At 44.1% G+C, this 20,335-nt stretch overlaps 1 protein-coding gene across 4 annotated transcripts; it reads right to left on the bottom strand.

The window, feature by feature from the left end:
* Positions 1–423: 423 nt before the first annotated feature.
* Positions 424–20,335, bottom strand: LOC112217482 (sentrin-specific protease 6). 4 transcript variants are annotated; one of them, XM_024377791.2, is made up of 24 exons: positions 20,191–20,335; positions 17,500–17,593; positions 16,972–17,038; positions 16,215–16,330; positions 15,920–16,075; positions 15,594–15,614; positions 15,017–15,096; positions 9,230–9,330; positions 8,211–8,652; positions 7,602–7,852; positions 6,216–6,353; positions 6,011–6,044; positions 5,510–5,713; positions 5,096–5,280; positions 4,772–4,929; positions 4,480–4,596; positions 4,181–4,303; positions 3,897–3,989; positions 3,045–3,415; positions 2,784–2,875; positions 2,606–2,694; positions 2,379–2,447; positions 2,070–2,220; positions 424–1,646 (listed from the first exon to the last, which is right to left on the bottom strand). In XM_024377791.2, exons 1-24 carry the CDS (start codon positions 20,216–20,218, stop codon positions 1,413–1,415), a joined length of 3,414 nt encoding a protein of 1,137 aa, XP_024233559.1. In that variant the 5' UTR covers positions 20,219–20,335; the 3' UTR covers positions 424–1,412. The 4 variants fall into 4 exon arrangements, with proteins under 4 accessions (XP_024233559.1, XP_024233560.1, XP_024233561.1 ...); XM_024377792.2 differs by having other exon boundaries at positions 5,510–5,698; XM_024377793.2 differs by lacking the exon at positions 15,594–15,614.

Raw genomic sequence — 20,335 nt, 5'->3', positions numbered from 1 at the left:
CAAGGCGCATTAAAGCCATTCTGGGTGCACTGGCGGCTCATGGTGACCCAACGCCCTATTTAGATACTATATTGGTGTTTCCTTTATTTTGGCAGTTACCTGTAAATGAAACTTTTTGAGCTAGGCTAATAAAAAATAAAATATTTTGAGCAAAGGAAGATCAACTAACTGTATAACGCTGTATTAATGACAAGACCCAATGATCCCTAGATAATGATGGATAATAGCAGTCATTTGTTCAAACAATAGAGGACAGGCAGATCTAGATGACCATCTTTTCATCCTATCAACCCCGGGCGACCAGATGATGAAACCAGGCACAAATGCACTTCTACAACAGCGATATTGAATATGGGATGACATCTCATGGAATTACATGAATTCTATTACAGTAAGTGTCCCAAATACTTTACTAAAGAAAGGTACACTCAACTCATGTTTTATGCAGAGGAAAACCAACAACAACTGAAGGAAGAAGGCTGACAAACAGTATGTTATAAAAACTAAGGCAAATTATGTGCTCTTGCATCTCTGTGTTTAATGCTCAAGATCCATCCACTCACATAAAGAGACTTAAAAAGGTTCAATGCAGCCATTTTTATCTCAATATCAAATCATATCTGGGAAACAAGTAAGTACCTTACTGTGATTGTTTTCAATTAAAAATGGTCAAAAAGCAACAAATAGCTTCTTCGCAATGACCAATTTCTCAGGCAAGAATTTAGCTAGGACTATATGGGAGGTAAAAATGGTAAACTAGCTGTGATGTCTTCATCCCATCAAACAGCTATTACACTAAAAGGGCATTATACAGTATTATCATATAGTATTAGTCCAACCTAGTGTGGAGAAATATATGAAACACAGGTAAATCATGTTTTTGACTGCACTGGGCCTTTAACAAGCACTGGCTAAGCAATTCATGAGAGGTACTGGGATTTTGAAAATGATACTTTCTTCCAGACCGGTATGGCTATAAATGACAAATAACAGCAAGTTCTCTACACAACTCAGTCAGATGCATAAAAAATATGATACAAGAGCGGAACAGTATATTCTGCACCCGAAAAAAAGAACATCTATGAAGAAAACAGATATGGATGATGATCATCCATGTATAGCACGGCATCAAAAACAGTAAATCTCAAAGGCAGCAAAAACATCCAGCATATGTACACGTTTTATTCAATACAAATGTAAAATGTTTTGTTTTGTTGTAAATGGAAGGAATAGGACAGTTAGGAAATAATGGGGGTAATCCAGCAGCATGTAATCAGGCCCTGGCAGCAGGAAGGCAGACGGACCGACCTCCAGGCTTGGCCAGGCAGCGGGAGCCCCACCCGATAGATAGGACCGTCATGTCAAAGTAAAAGAGAGTAGGTAGGTAGCCGTGTCAGACCAGACAATGCACCTCAGGGGCTGACGGGAAAGTTCTGAATCTGTATCTCTACACCTTCCTCTGTATCCTCTCCTCCCACCTCCTGTTCTTCAGGTGAGCCTTTGGCTGAGCCCTGGCCCGCCTCCTTCTTCTGTTGGGATTGGATCTTTCGAATGAGCTCCTTGATCTCCTCGCGTTTAGTCTTCATCCGTTGCTGCAGGAACCATTCCGCCAGGTTCACAGGGAGATGAAAGCTGGCAAGTGGACTCTGAATGGAGGGCAGAAAAATGTAATTATTATGGATTCACTCCTAAGCAATGTCCGATCTATTTTTGGAGTGTTGTAAGGTCGAAAATGAGCTTCAAAATCAAGAGTCGATAAAGGCCTGGTTTGGTGCGATTGCTTTAAAACAGTAGCTGGTATCCGTATTTGGGATTCACTTCTGGCTAGCAGAGTCGGCTATCAGTAGTTGTTACAGTAAATCAAGTCGGTAAACATTGGCAATCTAAAAATACAACCAAATGAAAATGAAAAACAGACCACATCTCATTATATGGCCCCAGGTGTCTGTTATTTTATACACTGCACTGGTTGTATTTCTCGCCATGTGCATCCTAAAAACCGCACCCTATTCCCTATATAGTGCACTACTTTTGAACAGAGCCGCTTTGCCTTCAGCCTATGCTCTCACCTCAAAGAAGCTCTCCACATACTGCAGGATGTAGACTCCACAGTCGCTGAAGTTATCTTGCTGAGGCACACGCGGGTTGGAGCCCTTCATCTGATCCTTCCCAAAACTCCTCTGACTTCCTTTCCTCACCTCCCACTCTACCTCCAGGTACCTGCAGTTACACACGCAAATCACACAAACAAAAACACTAAATATAAATGGCTTGGGAAGGTTTGCTTTGGTGCGCCAATGCGTGTAATACTTAGATGATGTACAAATTAGGCAAACTAAATGTACAATATACAGAACAGTATGAAAAAATTGACTTACTCTCGTAATGTTTTAACGACTGAAGATCTGGCAGGGCCACGTAACGAGTCCATGATGAGAATGCAGGGCCTGAGAAAACAAACAAAAATCACTCAGCAAATGCTTAAACATTGTGATTCTGAGGTAAATGTGAATGGACAATCACCTCAAATCACACTAGCCACAAAGGTGTCAGGAGAGCAATATCGCCATCTACTGGCACAAGTAGAACATCCTCTCCTACTCACTGTTTACAGATGGTGGGTTTGGAGGTACACTCCGAGCTCTCAGGGGTAACCGGGTCCTCAGCAAGTGCACCATCCTCACTGCACTCATCCTAGACAAAAGGAAAAACAACGTGACACATAACATCCATTTAACTTCCTTGGAAATGTCACCAAACAGAGAAGCAAATTCCACCGTTACCTGGCAGGAGCTTTGATCATCTGAAAAGGTATGGGTGTCATCACCATTGCCACCTCCTGATCCATAACACACACTGATTCTGTGCAGACCATCTGCAAAACATAATTAAAAAAGGCCAATGAATCACAGATTAATTTCCCATCAGTTTCCAAGAAATCGCAATCAATGTTGATTTGCCATATGCGCAGGATACAACATAGTGTATTGTACACAGTGCAATGAAATGCTACTTGCAAGTAGTGACGTCTGCCTGTGGCTTACCTGTGTACTGTGGCTGGGCGCTGACCTGTCCATTCACCCTGGCTCCAGAGGTCTTAGGAGGCTCTTGGCCCCCATTGGGACAGGTGGACACACCCTTTGGCTGCTCGCTGTGAGAGTGTCCCCCTGAGGAGGCCTCGGTGGCACTGAGGGAGAGCTTCTCTGAGGGGGTCACGGGTTCCTCTCTGTCTGGGGACAGAGGCTCAAAGTGGTCTGGCTCTGGAGACAGGGGCCGGCAGTGGTCAGGGGGGCTGCCCTGGGGGGCAGCCTGTGTTGGCCCTGGTGCTGACTCCGGGGCCTGGTATAGGGGGTTGGCCACAAACTGAGGGCCCTGAAGGCCTGGGAAGCAGATCACTGCCAAGTACCAGTGGGCTCTGAAACACATACAGCAATGGGTTTGGTTAATAGAGACAGTTCTGTCTACCATCTTTGTCTATTATTTTGCATCAGTCTGTTCACCTTCATCATTGCACTTGAGACAAGAAAACAGTCAATTAATTTCCATGTTGAAATTCGCATCTCAAATGGCAGGTAGCCTAGAGGTTAGAGTGTTGGGACAGTAACCGAAAGGTTGCTTGTTCGAATCCCGGCAAGGTGGAAAAATCTGCCGTTCTGCCCGTGAGCAAGGCAGTTAACCCCCACAACAACTGCTCCCTGGGCACTGATGACATAGGCGTTGATTAAGGCAGCCCCCCGCACCGCTCTGATCCATTTGGCTTGAATGCATTCAGTTGTGCAACTGACTAGGTATCCCCTTTCCCTTCCTTATATAGTCGGGCTCCGCTCAAATATAGTGCACTACATAGGGAATAGGATGTAATTTGGCCGCAGGCAGGGGTATTGAGCAGCACTCACGACTCGTTAATGGGAACAAAGATGAAGTCCTTCTGGAACAGGTCTACATGTCGGGTCCACGTCTTCACCCGATTGTGCTTCCTCTTCTGGATCCTGGCAAACAAGAGACATGGTTTACTGAACTCTGTCTGAAATGTGTTCCCCTTGCCTGGTCCCGCATCAGTTTGTGCCGTCTTGACAACTAAAACAATGTTTGCCGTGATAATGACCAAATGAGTTGGCAAAACAGCACATATAGATCTGGGGGCTGTTGGGCCGCTCTGGGCAGAGGAGAGGAGACTCACGTTAGGTTGGTGGTGTCTGGGATGTTTCTCCTCTCTCTTTGGTTGAGCCTCTTGTAAAAGAAGGAGCTGAACACGTGACTCCTTTGTGAGTCTTCTTTTTTCAACTTCTCCAAAACTAAATATCTAAAGGGAAGATGCACACATAGAAAAACAGTTAATCCACTCCCCTTGTAAGGTTGGCAAAATTCCCAGTATACCACAAACGCAGGCACTTTGTGTTCCTATAGAAAATCAAACCTAGCATGTGACTTCAAAAAACAACAATGGGAAATATACAACGGAACACGAAAGCCACTAACTTTAAATAAAAGTCTATGATGACGTCGTTTAGGAACTCTCCATCGTTAAGGCAGTGGAGGTCTTCGTTAGTCACCGACATGCCCCCCTTGGCTGGAGGAGGTGGGTACACCATCAACCTACAACACAACCATCCAAATTAACATTAGGAACAAACACTTTAGAATGATACTTAGGAGGACAGGGCACACCGAAGTGAAATGGTTTGCAACAGAATATGAGTGTTAGCCCCTTCCCATTTCAGCCCATTTTCTTGAACATGACCCAGGTGTAGGAGATAGATAACCCTCATACTTTACGATTGGTCCAGTGAAGGTGGGTTGGAGCTCAGCCATATCATCGTCTTCCTCATCGAAGAACGTGCTGGTCTGCTGCCGTGTGGCCATGCGTGTCCGCACTGTTGGTGGCGGTGTGTTGTTGGCTTTACCGCCATTGTTGCCATTATTCTTTACCTACAAGAAAGTGATGCAACCAAAATATCATGGTTAAGGGATTGTTTAAAAAGAGACTGTTTGTTGAAAACCTGAAGCCAAGGAAAGGCAACACCGGTAACACATATTTTCTTAGCTAGTCTCAAAAGGCTCCAAGATGCTAATCTTCCATTTAGATAAAGCCCACCTTCTCTTTTGTTGCTTTGTTGTAGTTGACCAATCTGATGTTAGCTTCATCAAACGGCAGTTTAGTGGGGAACTCGTTGAGTTTGTTGACTCGGCCGATCTCCTGTAGAATCTCCTCTAGAATCATCTGCTCGTGCAACGACAGCCCGTTCTCAAAGATCAGCACGATGTACTTCTCGTCAGAGTCTGGGGTGAGTAGGGAGAGCAGCAATAAGACTTATTGACATTTTGTAGACCGTGAGGTCACAGACCGGATTTAGCAAAAAAAAAAATACGTAATAGAAAATTATTCTCCAAAACAGGGGGACAACGTTGACAAGTTTGGTAAACAAAAAACACATTCATCCATCTATTTTACAGACTACTGACGTTACAACTGGCAAGGATGCTTCACTTATGGATTGGCAGTCCTCACCATTGCTGGCACAGTCGTACCACAGGCCTCCCTTGTCGCGGGTCATCTTGAGCTGGGTGCGAAGCCGCAGACATTCCTCTTGGGTGGTCTGGAAGAAGAGCACGGGTAGCTTCCTCACGCTGCACCACTCACAGCTGATAAGCCCAGATGCTTGCAGACGCACTTTCTCCAGAGAATCCACTTCAGGGCCTGGGATACAAAGCACTAGAACATCACATGCCGTTAGGTTTGCAGAATTTCAGTAACGTTTCCACAATTCCCAGGTTGTCCAGAAATCCTGGTTGGAAGATTCCCTGAAACAGGAGGGAATAAGCAGGAAATTCGGAATCCTTCAACTACGATTTCTAGAAAACATGGGAATTTTGGGAAATGCATTGGAATTATGCCACCCTTCACTTCATATTGTACAAGAGTGTGAGTATAACGCATCTACAACATTTTGTCATTGGAGAGCAAAGGGAAAAAAATGCGTAAGACATTTTATGTTCTTATGTCTCTCACCTTCAGTTTCAAGTTGAATGTAATCGCCCGTAAACTGAAAGACAAAGAGATAGTTGAATGATACATTATGTCAGTAAGACAATTAGTATAAATAATTTCAGCTTTGACCATATTGCTATAGGCTATTGTTTTTGGCAACATTTTTGATAAGCACAACTGAGTGTCTGTACAGAGAGAGAACAGAGTACAGGAGCAGAGTACTTACAATGACAGGTTTGGTCACCATCCTGCGAAGAGTTCCTACTCTCACGCTCCTACAGTCCAGGATAATGCTGTCCAGCTTGTAGGGGGAGGTCTTCTGTTTTTTCCTGGGTGTAGAGTCGTCAGGTATTTGGTTTCCAAACTGAAAAACACACGGTCAGCCTTGAAATCTGCCGCTTCATATCATTCATTCCTCTTAGCGACCAATCATGTACAGTACTCGTCTTGCCAACAATATCAGATTCTTCCTCAACTGGTCATTTAGATTCAGCTGCCTAATTAGTTTGAAAGCTAAAATGTCACGAGCGGTATGTTTCTAAAAGGAAAACAATCCTGAACACACAAAAAGTAAATTAGGAGACTTAATCGTTAGTTGTTTTTGGCCATTGGGAGTGGGACTATCTTAGTGAACAAAGAAACACCCAGTAATATAATTTGTTGCCAAGCAAAACAACCCACAATGTTACCTTGAGAGAGCAGATCAGGAACATTGAGTTCTCAAGGACATTCTGACAGACGGGGTCAATAAATCCAAACTGAAATGTTCCAAAACAGCGCACTATCAGACTGGCTCACTATAGCTGGGCCCGTGTACTAAATGTGGCCAACCTTTGAGAGAACTGAGAACTGCGGAAACATCCTTGAGGGATCAACAACATTTCATTACGTATCCACACAAGTCCTATATCCTATACACAGAGGCTGGTGCAGCATATAACGCGGCCGCTTGCAGCACATATACACTACCACAACATGGGTACAAATCCCAACATGACTCATTTCATGCTATCCCAGTCTGAATAAAATGAAAAAAAATCCTTTAAAATGTATACAGAGTACACCAAACAACAGGAACACCTTCCTAATATTGACTTGTCTCCCCCCCAGCCCTCAGAACAGCCTGAATTTGTTGGGGCATGGGCTCTACAAGGTGTCGAAAGCGTTCCACACGGATCCTGGCACATGTTGACTCCATTGACTCCAACAGTTGTGTCAAGTTGGCGGCTGGATATCCTTTGGGTGGTCGACCATTCTTGATACACACAGGAAATTGTTGAGCGTAAAAAAACAGCAGCGTTGCAGTTCTTGACACAAACCGGTGCGCCTGGCACCTACTACCATACCCAGTTCAAAGGCACTTCAATCGTTCGTCTTGCCCATTCACCCTCTGAATGGCACACATACATAATCCATGTCTCAAGGCTTAGAAATCCTTCTTCAACCTTTCTCCTCCCCTTCAAATAAACAGATTGAAGTGGGATTTAACAAGTGACATCAATAAGTGATCACAACCGTCACCTGGATTCACCTGATCAGCCTGTGTCACGGAAAGAGCAGGTGTCCTTAATGTTTTGTACGCTCAGTGTATTTCAAAGAAGCGGACACACACCTGATCTTTCATTCGGTTCCTTTTGGGTAGCGAGATTCTGCTGTCGACATCGGCGAAGAAATCAGAGGTGATCTCCTCCTGCTCCTCTCCTGCGCTACTCTTCACTGCCGCCTCGACCCTGCCTCCGGAGGGCGCTGGCGAGGAGTGGGCCGAGTCAGCGGGCAGCGGGGAGACGCTGTCCAGCCTGTTGACGCTACCAGTGCTGCCGTCGTCGGCTTCATCCTCCTCATCGTCGTCACTGGACAGCACGACTGGAACACACACACACACACACACATTACAGACATTTCATGACTGAGAATGAGTCACTCGCTCCACCATAATTGAATGTATTCTTTCAAGAAGAGCAGGAGATTTAGATTTTGAAAAGTGGCATTCGTTTGCAAACAAATGTGACCTTGTGTGAGAGAGGTAAGATATACAGACAGGTGCTACTGGTTGTGAGGTGTGTGGTTTACTAGCAAGAACATTCTGTACTGCCAGTTTAAATGAAAACTTCCTGCACTACCTTACACAATGCAAAGCCCTGAGGTAAACTCTGGCAATAACCACCGTAGAGAGATGCGAGAAGTGAGTACTTAGCAGGTCGGGATGGACCAGTAGACTTACTGGGGTCGTTGATCTTGTGTAGCTTGGCGGCCGCCGTCCTCCTGCCTTTGTTGGCGGCGACTTTCCCGGCGCAGCAGCTCCCCACTAGCCCAGCCCCGACGGGTCTCCCGTTGTGTGGCAGTAACAGGCCGGCCCGGGTGGTAATGCGTACCGGGATGGGCGGGTTCATCACAGTGTCCACGCGCAGCGGCGGCGCCCTCAAGGTCGAGGCCGAACCGTAGAAGCTGTTCTTCCTCAGCTGTAGATTGTTGGCTCCTGGGGAGGGGTGCTGGTGGGTATGGGGTCGGATGGGGGGTCTGGGCGTGGGGGACGTAGGCTGGGCTGCAGGGGGGTGGTGGAGGTGGGGGGCCTCCAACGCCAAGGGGTTCCCACAGTGTTCACACATGGTGCTGTTGTCACTGGATTTGCTACACTTCCCGCACACAACGTTTGGATGTAGGGCCTGCAGAAAAGACAAGATACAATTCAGTTTCAGCAGAAGATACATTCACATTCAAATACTTAGATTTTCTTCTCAACACTATTTGTCAGGGGTATCGTCTTAAAACCCGTCTGCCCTTTTGGGTTGAAATGGTCAACTGATAAACATGCTTCTTTCTAGTCAGGTATTTATTCCTCTCTGGCTCTAGGCCCAACACTAAAGGTATGACTCAGACAGGAAGGAGCAGGCTGGATGGTTTGATAGTTGACTAGCAAAGCCTGAGAGAAAGGCCCAGTGGGGAGTAGCTGCCACTCCAGCCCAGCAGGGTCAGAGTCCTCTCATATGGAAAGGCTGCATGGTAAACACTAAACAGTCAAATCTAGATGAACACAGAGACATGCACTTACTAAGCAGGCACAGGTCCTTTTCGACCTTCAGGGCCTGGCCTATACATAAAGCGTCTCAGCGTAGGAGTGCTGACTTAGGATCAGCCTCCCCCGTCCATATTAACATATCCATTATAATGTAAAAGTAAAAACTGATCCTAGATCAGCACTCCTACTCTGAGATGACAAAGTGTATAAGCTACGACTCCTACCTCCTCGGTCTGAACCTGCGAGGGAAAGCTACAACAGCCCTCCGCCGAGGCTCTCCGACTGTGCTGCTGGACACGCCGTTTGATGCTCGAGTTGTCGTTGACTAAAAAGGAAACAAAAGAGAACACGGAAAGGAAAAATATGACTTATCTGTCATATACAGTGTGCAGTAACAACTGGTTGAGAACCAGCCTCATTTTCAACACAAACAAAAATTGCCAGAGTGGAAAAAATTACCATTGGGGAAAAGTTTCACACGGATGCAGTGTTCCAATGTTCCAAGGTCACCTTAATATTTCACTGTGCAGGAGTTGGTTGGCCAGGCACAGTGTGCTTTATTAGCCTGACTGCCTGTGTGTGCTGCTTTCCTCCCCATGCTCATTTGTGACCGCCAGGCTCCCTCTCTCTCCTTCCTCTCAGAGGAGCTTTGCGGGCGGATTAATCTGCGAGGCCTGCTGTAATCCCCCTCTGGCAGACACAGGCAGGAGGCTCAGCCCAGATCTGCTGCCCCGCAGACCCTACAGCCTTCACTGCCAGAGAGTGAGGCTGCAAAGCCACATCCAGACACCCTCTACCACCTAGATACTTTTACATTTGTGTCACAAACATTATATATCGAAAATCATGATGTTGGCTGCATGAATTGTCCACTAGAGCTGTTGCCAGAGAATTGAACGTTCTTTTCTCTACCATAAGCCACCTCCACATTGTTTTATGTAATTTGGCAGTACGTCCAACCGGCATCACAACGTATAACCACCCTACCACAGGATCTCAACATCAGTCTTCCCCTGCGGGATCCTCTGAGACCAGCCACCCAGACAGCTGATGAATCTGTGGGTTTGCACAACCCGAAGAATTTCTGAACAAACTGCCAGAAACCATTTCATGGAAGCTCATCTGCGTGCTCGTCATCCTCACCAGTGTCTTGACCGGACCGCAGTTTGGCATCATAGCCGAGTTCAGTGGGCAAATGCTCACCTTTGATTGCCACTGGCATGCTGCAGAAGTGTGCTCTTCACGGATTAATCCTGGTTTCAACTGTAACGGATGGCAGACTGAGTGTATGGCATCATGTGGGCGAGTGGTTTTCTAATGTCAATGTTGTGAACAGAGTGCCCCACGGTGGCGGTTGGGTTATGATATGGGCAGGCATAAGCTAAGGACAACAAACACAACTGCATTTTATCAATGGCTACTTGAATGCACAGAGATACCGTGCCGAGATCCTGAGGCCCATTGTCGTGCCATTCCTCCGCTGCCATTCCCGCATGTTTCAACAGGATAATGCACGACCCCATGTAGCAAGGATCTGTTGTAGTAAACATGTCACCCATTGAGCATGTTTGAAATGCTCTGGATTGACGTTTACGACAGCGTGATCCAGTTCCCGCCAATATCAATGGTGATACAGGAAAGGGCCTTCCCCAAACTGTTGCCACAAAGTTGGAAGCATAGAATTGTCTAGAATGTCATTGTATATTGTAGCGTTAAGATCTCTTCACTGGAACTAAGGGAGCTAGCACGACCCATGAAAGACAGCCCCAGACCATTATGCCTCATCCACCAAACTTTACAGTTGTCACTATGCAGTCAGGCAGGTAGTGAATCTCCTGGCATCCGCCAAACCCAGATACATCCGTCGGACTGCCAGATGGTGAAGAGTGATTCATCACTCCAGAGAATGCATTTCCACTGCTCCAGAGTCCAATGATGGCGAGCTTTACACGACTCCAGCCAACACTTGGCATTGCGCATGGTGATCTTAGCCTTGTGTGCAGCTGCTCGGCCAGGGAAACCCATTTCACGAAGCACCGACTAAAAGTTACTGTGCGGACGTTGCTTGAAGAGGCAGTTTGGAACTCTGTAGTGAGAGTTGCAACTGATGAAAGACATTTTTTACGCGCTGCGCCCATCAACACTCGGTGGTCCCGTTCTGTGAGCTTGTGTGGACTACCACTTTGCGGCTAAGGCGTTATTGCTCCCGTACGTTTCCTCTTCACAATAACAGCACTTACAGTCGACCGGGGCAGCTCTAGCAGGGCAGAAATTTGATGAAATTACTTGTTGGAAAGGTGGCATCCAATAACGGTACCACGTTAAAAGTCATTGAGCTCTTCATTAAGGTCATTCTACTGCCAATGTTTGTCTATGGAGATTGCATGGTTGTGTACTCAATTATTTTTTTAAAATCTTATCAGCAACAGGTGGGGCTGAAATAGCAAAACTCCACTAACTTGAAGGGGTGTTTGCATACTTTTGTATATACAGTGCATTCGGAAAATAATGCGACCCCTTGACTTTTTCCAACAAAAAAAATCGTTACAGCCTTGTTCTAAAAATGGATTCAAGGATGTATTTGTTTATTATCTACACACAACCCATAATGACAAAGCAAAAACTGGTTTTTAGAAAGTTTTGCTCATTTATTAAAAGTAAAAACCCGAAATGCTTAATTTACATAAGTATTCAGAGCCTTTCCTATGAGACTCGAAATTGAGTTCAAGTGCATCTTGTTCCATTGATCATCATTCAGATGTTTCTACAACTTGACTGGAGTCACCTGTGGTGTATTCAATTGATTGGACATGATTTAGAGAAGGCACACACCTTGTCTATATAAGGTCCCACAATTATAAGTGCATGTCAGAGCAAAAACCAAACCATGAGGTTGAAGAAAGTGTCCGTAGAGCTCCGAGACAGGATTGTGTCGAGACACAGATCTGGTAAAGGGTACAAAAGAAATTCTGCAACATTGAAGGTCCCCAAGAACACAGTGGCCTCCATCATTCGTAAATGGAAAAGTTTGGAACCACCAAGACTCTTCCAAGAGCTGGCTGCTCTGCCAAACTGAGAAATCGGGGGAGAAGGGCCTTGGTCAGGGAAGTGACCAAGAACCCGATGGTCACTCTGACAGAGCTCTAGAGTTCCTCTGTGGAGATGGGAGAACCTCCCAGAAGAACAACCATCTCTGCAGCACTCCACCAATCAGGCCTTTATGGTAGAGTGGGTAGACGGAAGCCACTTCTCAGTAAAAGGCACAACAGCCCGCCAGGAGTTTGCCAAAAGGCACCGAAAGGGCTCTCAGACCATGAGAAACAAAATTCTCTGGTCTGATGAAACCAAGATTAAACTCTTTGGCCTGAATGCCAATCACCACACCTGGAAGAAACCTAGCACCATCCCTACAGTGAAGCATGGTGGTGGTGGCAGCATCATGCTGTGGGGATGTTTTTCAGTGGCAGGGACAGGGAGACTAGTCAGGATCGAGGGAAAGAAGAACTGAGCAAAGTACAGAGAGATCCTTGACGTAAACCTGCTCCAGAGCACTCAGGACCTCAGACTGGGGCGAACGTTCACCTTCCAACAGGACAACGACCTTAAGCACACAGCCAAAACAGTCTCTGAATGGCCTTGAGTGGCCCAGCCAGAGCCTGGACTTGAACCTGATCGAACATCTCTGTAGAGACCTGAAAATAGCTGTGCAGCAACGCTCCCCATCAAACCTGACAGCACTTGAGAGGAACTACAGTGAAGAATGGGAGAAACTCCCCAAATACAGGTTTGCCAAGATTGTAGTGTCATACCCAAGAAGACTCGCTGCCAAAGATGCTTCAACAAAGTACTGAGTAAAGGGTCTGAATACTTACGTAAATGTAATATTTCACTACATTTTTTTTTACATTAGCAAAAATGTTCAAACCTGTTTTTGCCTTGACATAGGGTTTTCTGTGTAGATTGAGGGGAAAAAAACAATTTTATCAATTTTAGAATAAGGTTGCATCGTAACAAAATGTGGAAGATGTCAAGGGGTCTGAATACACTATATCTGTGACCAACAGATGCTTATCTGTATACCAAGTCATCCATAGATTAGGGCCTAATCAATTTATTTAAACTGACCGATTTCCTTATATGAACTGTAACTCAGTAAAATCATAGAAATTGACTATATTTTTGTTCAGTGTCGCTACTTAATTGTTTGAAACCTGAACATTTTACTACATATTATGGAGACATGTTTAATCTTGCTTCAAAGTAGCCTAGGCAAATTCCGACCATATCCGTGGAGGCAATTATTTTATACAGACATCCATATGCTATTGGTTTTTTACTTTCTTTTGTTGTCCAGTGGCCAAATGCACATCCGAGCGTAGCCTACTGCCTTGTGCGTATTGCTGCGCTAAAAAAAGTTAAGAAATTATAGTTTATCAACATTTTAAGCTAAATGTTCTGATATGTTGCAGATTCATTGCTTCAACTTTTTTTGTTTGTTAATGTTGCCTAGGCTTACTGGTTATATGAATTTGGGATCTATCGTCCCATAGCCTTGTTTGTTTCTCGACAAGCTGACCAATAGAATAGGTAGACTTTTCTACAACGGGGGATAGTAGATTGGCATAGGCTCATATGCGGCACGTCTTCAAGGCTAGGGGAAGCTAAGCCTTCCCTTAGTAAACTGAATTAAATTGGCAAAATTATATAGCCTAATTAGCCTACTCCTGTCGATACATAAATAAAGACCATATGTCAAAATAGGTTACTAAAGCATGATTTGGTCACAGAGGATCATTAGCTTCTCCTAGCCGTAAAAAAAGAGACACTTTTTGGATTTTTAAGAATCGCATTGCCTACAGTCGGGAGGAAAGGCAACCCGCACAATTTTGGCAGCGTACACTGCAAATACCAAATAGATGGTTGTTGAGTTGTGACTGTCAGTGAAAAGTACAGACGCCCAGCCAGGCATATCACAATATTTCTACATTCAATCACAAGAAAACATAGCCATTTGCTTTCCAAACTATTGCTGTAAAGAAATGACAATGAAAAGACTAATCTGTCTTTTAGTTGAGAGAACAACAGGCCTATAGCCTATCATATTGGAACCAGCGGAGAGCAATAGCCATATCCCTGGTGCACACTGCACATTTTCACTCTATCATTGTTGGGTCAGTGCCACTTAAAAGTTTGTTTTTGGACAATAATTACCTCCTCCAGTTTAGATGGACTTCATATTCTAGTTGTGTATCCCCTTCTCATAGGCCTATTATATGGACAAGAAATGTTTTGATTGTCAGTGTTAGAGTAGGCTACCCTGTCATTTGTTTTATTTAACAAGATTCTGCTAATGTCTCCAGTCATATAAAGTTCAGTAGAATCGCAAGAAATGTGTTTCACGTGCAAAGAAAAAAGAAACGTACACGATATGGCCGATAGCCCAGGCCCCTACGCTATACGCGCTCAGCCATCCATTGAACGGTCTTTTTTTGTCAATAATGACAGAGTTATATTATTACCCTAAATTTTGACTATCCAATCTACTCATCACATTACGAATAGTAGGCTCTCTTACATAAGTCTGCAAATGTGATGATGCATGGAATGCTTTATTATAAAAGGTGCATTTGTATGGTGAAACGTTATTCTCCAAACTTGAAACTGCCATTCCGGCCAAAACATAAGCTAGCGATTTTGCTACTCGTTACTCATTTTGTCATCTTGAGGAAAATATAAATGTGGACAGTTCTTCGAACATCATCAAAGACACATCATTGCATCCTCGACTTGCATATTCCGGGAAGATTATCTACCATAATCTAAAATGTGACTTCTGTCATTCTCAGAACGGTGATTGGACACCCTAATCAGGTTATGCACCCAATGCACATGGGTCCGGTACATTACTCAAATGTCCTGTAAATTGAAATGCTGCCGGTCAAATGTCCGGCGCCACATTTTCATAACGGAAACCCTGAAATACAGTGAATGTAAGGGCACAGTGAATGTACCTGGGCTCTCTGGACAGGTGAGAATGATGCTCTCTACTTCTACTGGCTGGATCTGCTGCTGGGTGGTGCTGTACTCTTTTCTGCGGGAAAAAGGGCACAGTTTGGTCAGAAGCACAGCCATATATCTAGATATGTCTAAATCTATGGCTCTGGTCAGAAGCACAGGCAAACAAATACTTTGTTTGTCAACAGCCATAAATGAGGTAAACAACTCAAATCCGCAGTGGATCATTGGAGATAAGCAAAATATGCAATATGAAGTGTAGGAGCGCTAATGAAGCTATTTCACAATGGAGTAAGGCTATGATGAAACACATGACATGGGATATTCCATGCAAACAGACTTCAGTCAGTGCCCTACAGATCCAGACCAAAGGTGGGTGGATGCAGGTTGAGCAGGGTATTAAGTTAGCTAAAAAATTACAAATGCACATAGGCACAGGCACTACTGCTTTGACTACAGCATGACATGAAATGCAAAGTCAGAACAGGACAAAGAGATCAGACCATTCAGCTCACTACAAGTGGTTGCAGCACAAAGCATGGCTGAGAAAATCCACTGGGTTCAATGTCTTACCTTTCCTTTAAGTCAAGGTTGCTTAAGAAAGGAAAATGGAGAGAGTAAGTCTCGTCTACCAATACAATCAAGTCTAACACAATAATGGTGATGATCCGTGAATAAATGGGCTGCACCTCCAACTTGATGGCAATTAGCCAAACGGAATTGATCAAACCCTTACATAAAAAGGGAGAGTAACATGTTCTCTCGTCGATCGACTGGTAATGCAGCCCTACCCGGCAACTTGGGAGAAATCAAGCGTTCCGGCATACAAAACCACAGAGTCGCTTTCAATGCTTTGTTATGCAGTATGACTAGAGTGTGACTTCCGTGAGGGCTCATACCTTTGGACAGGTTTCCTCATTGCAGCAGGAACATGGTGGGTGTGCTGAAAGTGTCTCCCCTGTAGAACGACCCCTTGAGGCGTTGTTGGGCTACCGATTAAATAGTCTGTTCTGTTCGGCATTGGTGACGTCGTTGCTACCGGGTATGGGATTTCACTAGAGAGGAAAGCAGAGAAACAACATCCGCCGGGTTTCACTGAATACAGGTCGAATTGGTTCATTATGATATTTGCCATTGTCATCAAAACGTTCCAACTTGGACAGGAGAGATACTAGCAACAATGATGTGCCATACCTTAGCCTCTTGCCAGTTCCTAGTTTGTTTAGAGCCCTTATGTGATTATTTGTATTTGGCCTGTTTTCGTATGTTTTCAGGGGATCCGCAGAAGAGAAGTGCCTAAGAGCAGGGGACTGGTGGAGAGAGAGACAACAAAGAAGAGAATTAACAAAGAGGATCTGATTACATAAAGTATGTTGCAGTGCATTTAGAGAGCATACAGCATACATGCTGAGAGCATACAGTATATGCCTGAGTGATGCTGCATTAAACGCTGATACAACCCGGTAAAGTTATGGCAAAAACAGCACTGAGCTGATGTTCTTATTCACTGCTCAGTTGATACAAGAGAAACAGGTTTGGAATATTTAGTAATAATACCCCAAAATAATATCAAATTCACAATAAATTTCATCGGATTAAATGTTCTGTGGATTTTAACAGTGCAGTTTGCATCAAAATGTCACAACATTAACTTTTCACCAGCAGCAGCGCAAAACATTTTACTGGTACAAAGCTGGAGTCCTCTGGATGGCTTTGCCATACAAGATTTGACAGAGCAGGAGAGAAAGAAAAAGAAAGGAGAGAAAGAAAGAATTAGACAGAAAATAATAAGGACATATAAAAAGGGAGAGGTGAGACAGAACGGCAGAGGGCACCAACAGGACAGAGCAGAAAGCCTGTAGCCTGCTGCGAGCAACAATGCCATAAATGTGAGTAACGCAGAGGGGTGCAAGATAAGGCTTTCCTTAGTGAGGGAGGTAGCCTACAGTACCTTCTGCCCCTCTGGGGATGAGTGCTGCTGTCCATCCATCTCCTTCGTGGTCACCACTGATGTGCAGCTTAGGAAAAAAGAAGAGAAAAAGGGGTGGAAGAGCGTGGTTAGATAATGCCTTGGTTTTATGTCCACTTAGCTCAAACCATTGGATAAACATATTGGGTACTTCCTTAAGTTACTGGATTACATCAATTATTGAATTACAATGTCATATGATGTCATATATAACCGCATGATTCTGTGATACATGTAGTTTTACAGTAACATCACTGTCAGTTTGTATCCCTGGTGTAAAACACTTCTGCAGTCTACACACTTCTATTACAAAACAGACTCTGCATGTGCATGTGGCCATATCTGTATATTAAGCTGGTGGCAGGAGGCTCTCAGGTGGGAATACTAATAAACAGAACAGAAAGAATCTTTGGGTCTGTCAGTCTGGTGGATACGGCGGGTGGCAGGGTGAAATTGATGCAATGCAGCGATGCTGAGTGCTGAAATGAGGTCCGGAGGAGAAATGCTTACTCATGTCTCCTCTCCTCTTCACTGCCTTCAGAAAGAGAAAAGCTCCAGTTCTGCTTGTACCCTCCATCTCGCCTGGCCTCTGATCTATCCAGAGCTTGAATATAATAAACCACAACTTGCATGAGTTCAGTTATACGACGGGAAAGTGAGGGCATCAGTTGAAACGATCATGTGCACTTCTAGGAGTTGCAGTAATCATTTCAACACTGCTTGTATTAGCACCACATGCATAATTCAAATCATCAAAGAGAACTTGGATTCATGAGTAATCCTAAAACTAGATAATGAATCTGATGTTAAGATGAAGCCAAATAGCCTCAACCTAAAGTCAAGTCAACAAAGAAATAACTGAAAACCCCTTTTATGTTCTTTGATGAATAAAGCTTAAATCGTGTCTGCGATAAAACTGTAAGCAGAGGAGACACAGCGGCAGCTGACAACAGAGCAGGTGTTTGCCAAGGAGCTACTCCCCCCTCTCTGTGGACGACAAGACTAATTTCCTATGGTGACTCTCATCATAAATGTGTAACAGGCTTAGAGGCGTAGCACCATGCTGCTCGAAAATGAGACACGGTGGAGTCGTAATATCTCACGACAATCACAATAGCTGGTTTAGAGACGACAAAAACAGATTTTGGATGGCGGTATTTCACAAAAAGTTATTTGCATGATGCTTTGAGTAGGTGTGTTTTGTGCAATCACATAACTGTAGGCCTCTCCATATCAACATCTGAGGATAGACATTTCACCACTGTAGGAAACCATTTCAAGGAAGCACTTAAAATGTTTTCCAATAAATACTATGTGGCACAGCAGCAGGGTACGCAGTGAAGCTGTGGATGTGGCAGTTAGCCAAAGGGTCTATATTTTGCTGTCAAAAACTGTCACTAAGTGTTTAGGCTAACAGTTAGATCCGGTATAGATACATTTCTTAGTACACCAACTGTAGCCTAGATAATTAGGTCATGGCTTGACCACTGAGCTCATTCCATTTTCACCCGACTAGCTATGATTTGATTTCTTAACACTGTAGGCTATCCTTACAGTGTTATGAAATCAAGGCTTCCCCCCTACATGTGTTAGCCCACCTTCTTCATAACACCATCAGTAGTCTAAATGAATGAGGCTGGTCAGTCATAGATAGGCACAGCAGTTGAAGGATTGCTTTGAGTCTGGCTCAGTGGTTCAAACCCATGGCTCAATGACAGTCACTGCAGCTTTGTTCCCTTCTCAACACTGTGGGCACTGTTGCCAGACAGACTGCAGCAAGACAGCCCATGCTAGGTACAGCAAGATATTTCCCACTTAGCTGACCCACTGTAGGCACTTAAAGTTATTTATAATTGAAGATTTTCATGTTTATTTTTGCGTTTTCTAGAATTACAATTAGACTCCCTTTAGAATCTGTCTATAAAGCTAGTAATTTAGTATAGAAATAACTAATAAACAAAGTTATTCCAGGGGTTGCCTTTATCAATATGCCTTTGGGTTGCATACTGTCCTCATTAACTACTTCCTTGCTCCAGTCTGTGGCACAGGCAATGACTAACTTAGGCCTATTACTTAATTGGTCATGACTACGAGTGTTAACCGCAAAATATATTTAAAGTGTTGGTCTTGTTAAGAGTTATGTGCAGATGATATACCGTAGCTATACCTATAGCCTCAACTCCCCCACCCCCAACACACTGAATTTGGAGACACCACATTCCACACTGGCATGGTGCTTACAGAAGTGTTCCCTTCCTTGTTTTTGAGCTAGTTAGCACTTTGATATAAGCATGCATATTATAACGCATATGGTTTGTCCTTATTGGGTTGCTGGCTATTTACATGAACACCATCAGACTAGCTACTTTGTTATGCGCTGTCTGAAATGGAAACTGACAACCCTTCTCTGAGCTTTAAGACCTTGAAAAGCAGAAATAATGTATTGTTTATAACTAACGTCAACTTGATTGCTAACCAACAAATAACGTTAGGTTGATCCACTGTTAAATATTATCAAATGAAAAACAAAAGGACATGTAAAAGTATAGCTGACATGAAGGCCTGTCAACAATTATGTCTATGTAGCTAACGTTAGCCAGCTAGGCCTTGCTGTCTGACTGTTCAATCTTGACCATTATCTACAGTACATACGTCCACAAGTAAGTTACAACTTCACCCCACGGCACAGCAAGCTATAATTTATGTAAACAAATTACTCCTGTAAAATACTGCGCAAACTTATGTCAGTAAAACCGTGTCCCATTTCCTACATTTGAGGGTAGTTAGTTTAGCTAGTAGGTAGTCAGCTAGCTTCTAGGTAGCTAGTCAGACATACACGGGCTAGCTAGCTTAGTAGCTAGCATAACTACAGACGGCGTTCAGTAAAGCAACGTGACTTGGATAATTCCATTTTAATCGTGCCTATTATGTCGTTTTTGTTTCTGAAATGTCCATTCACGGTGAACAATGTAGCTTCAGATGTAAGTTATGTGAATAAATGTTAGCCAGCTAGTTCCGCAGGGAATAGCTCACTTTAGCTCGCTAGCTAATTGCTAGCGCTCTCGAACAGGATTGAAACCAAATTTGAGGCACGCGCGCTGGATCCGACGTCTTATTTAGAGACACGGGAATGCGATCGCTAACAAACATTGCCGCCTTGCCTTTACAATTAGCTAGGGTTTTTTTTAAGTCTCACTTTACCTTCAAAAAAGCTTATGTTGTGTGCCATGTTTAGTCCATGTTCCCTTTCTCTTTCAGATGGTGTTTGCTGCTCACCAGCGACCCAATCTCGCAGAGGGCTCGCGAGTTGGCTTTTGTGGTTCTACGCACAACGCAGAATGTGTCA

Source organism: Oncorhynchus tshawytscha, linkage group LG18, assembly GCF_018296145.1.
Source record: "Oncorhynchus tshawytscha isolate Ot180627B linkage group LG18, Otsh_v2.0, whole genome shotgun sequence".
NCBI lineage: Eukaryota > Metazoa > Chordata > Actinopteri > Salmoniformes > Salmonidae > Oncorhynchus > Oncorhynchus tshawytscha.
The sequence above is the reverse complement of the archived record's forward strand: the minus strand, read 5'-3'. Positions and strand labels throughout refer to the sequence as shown.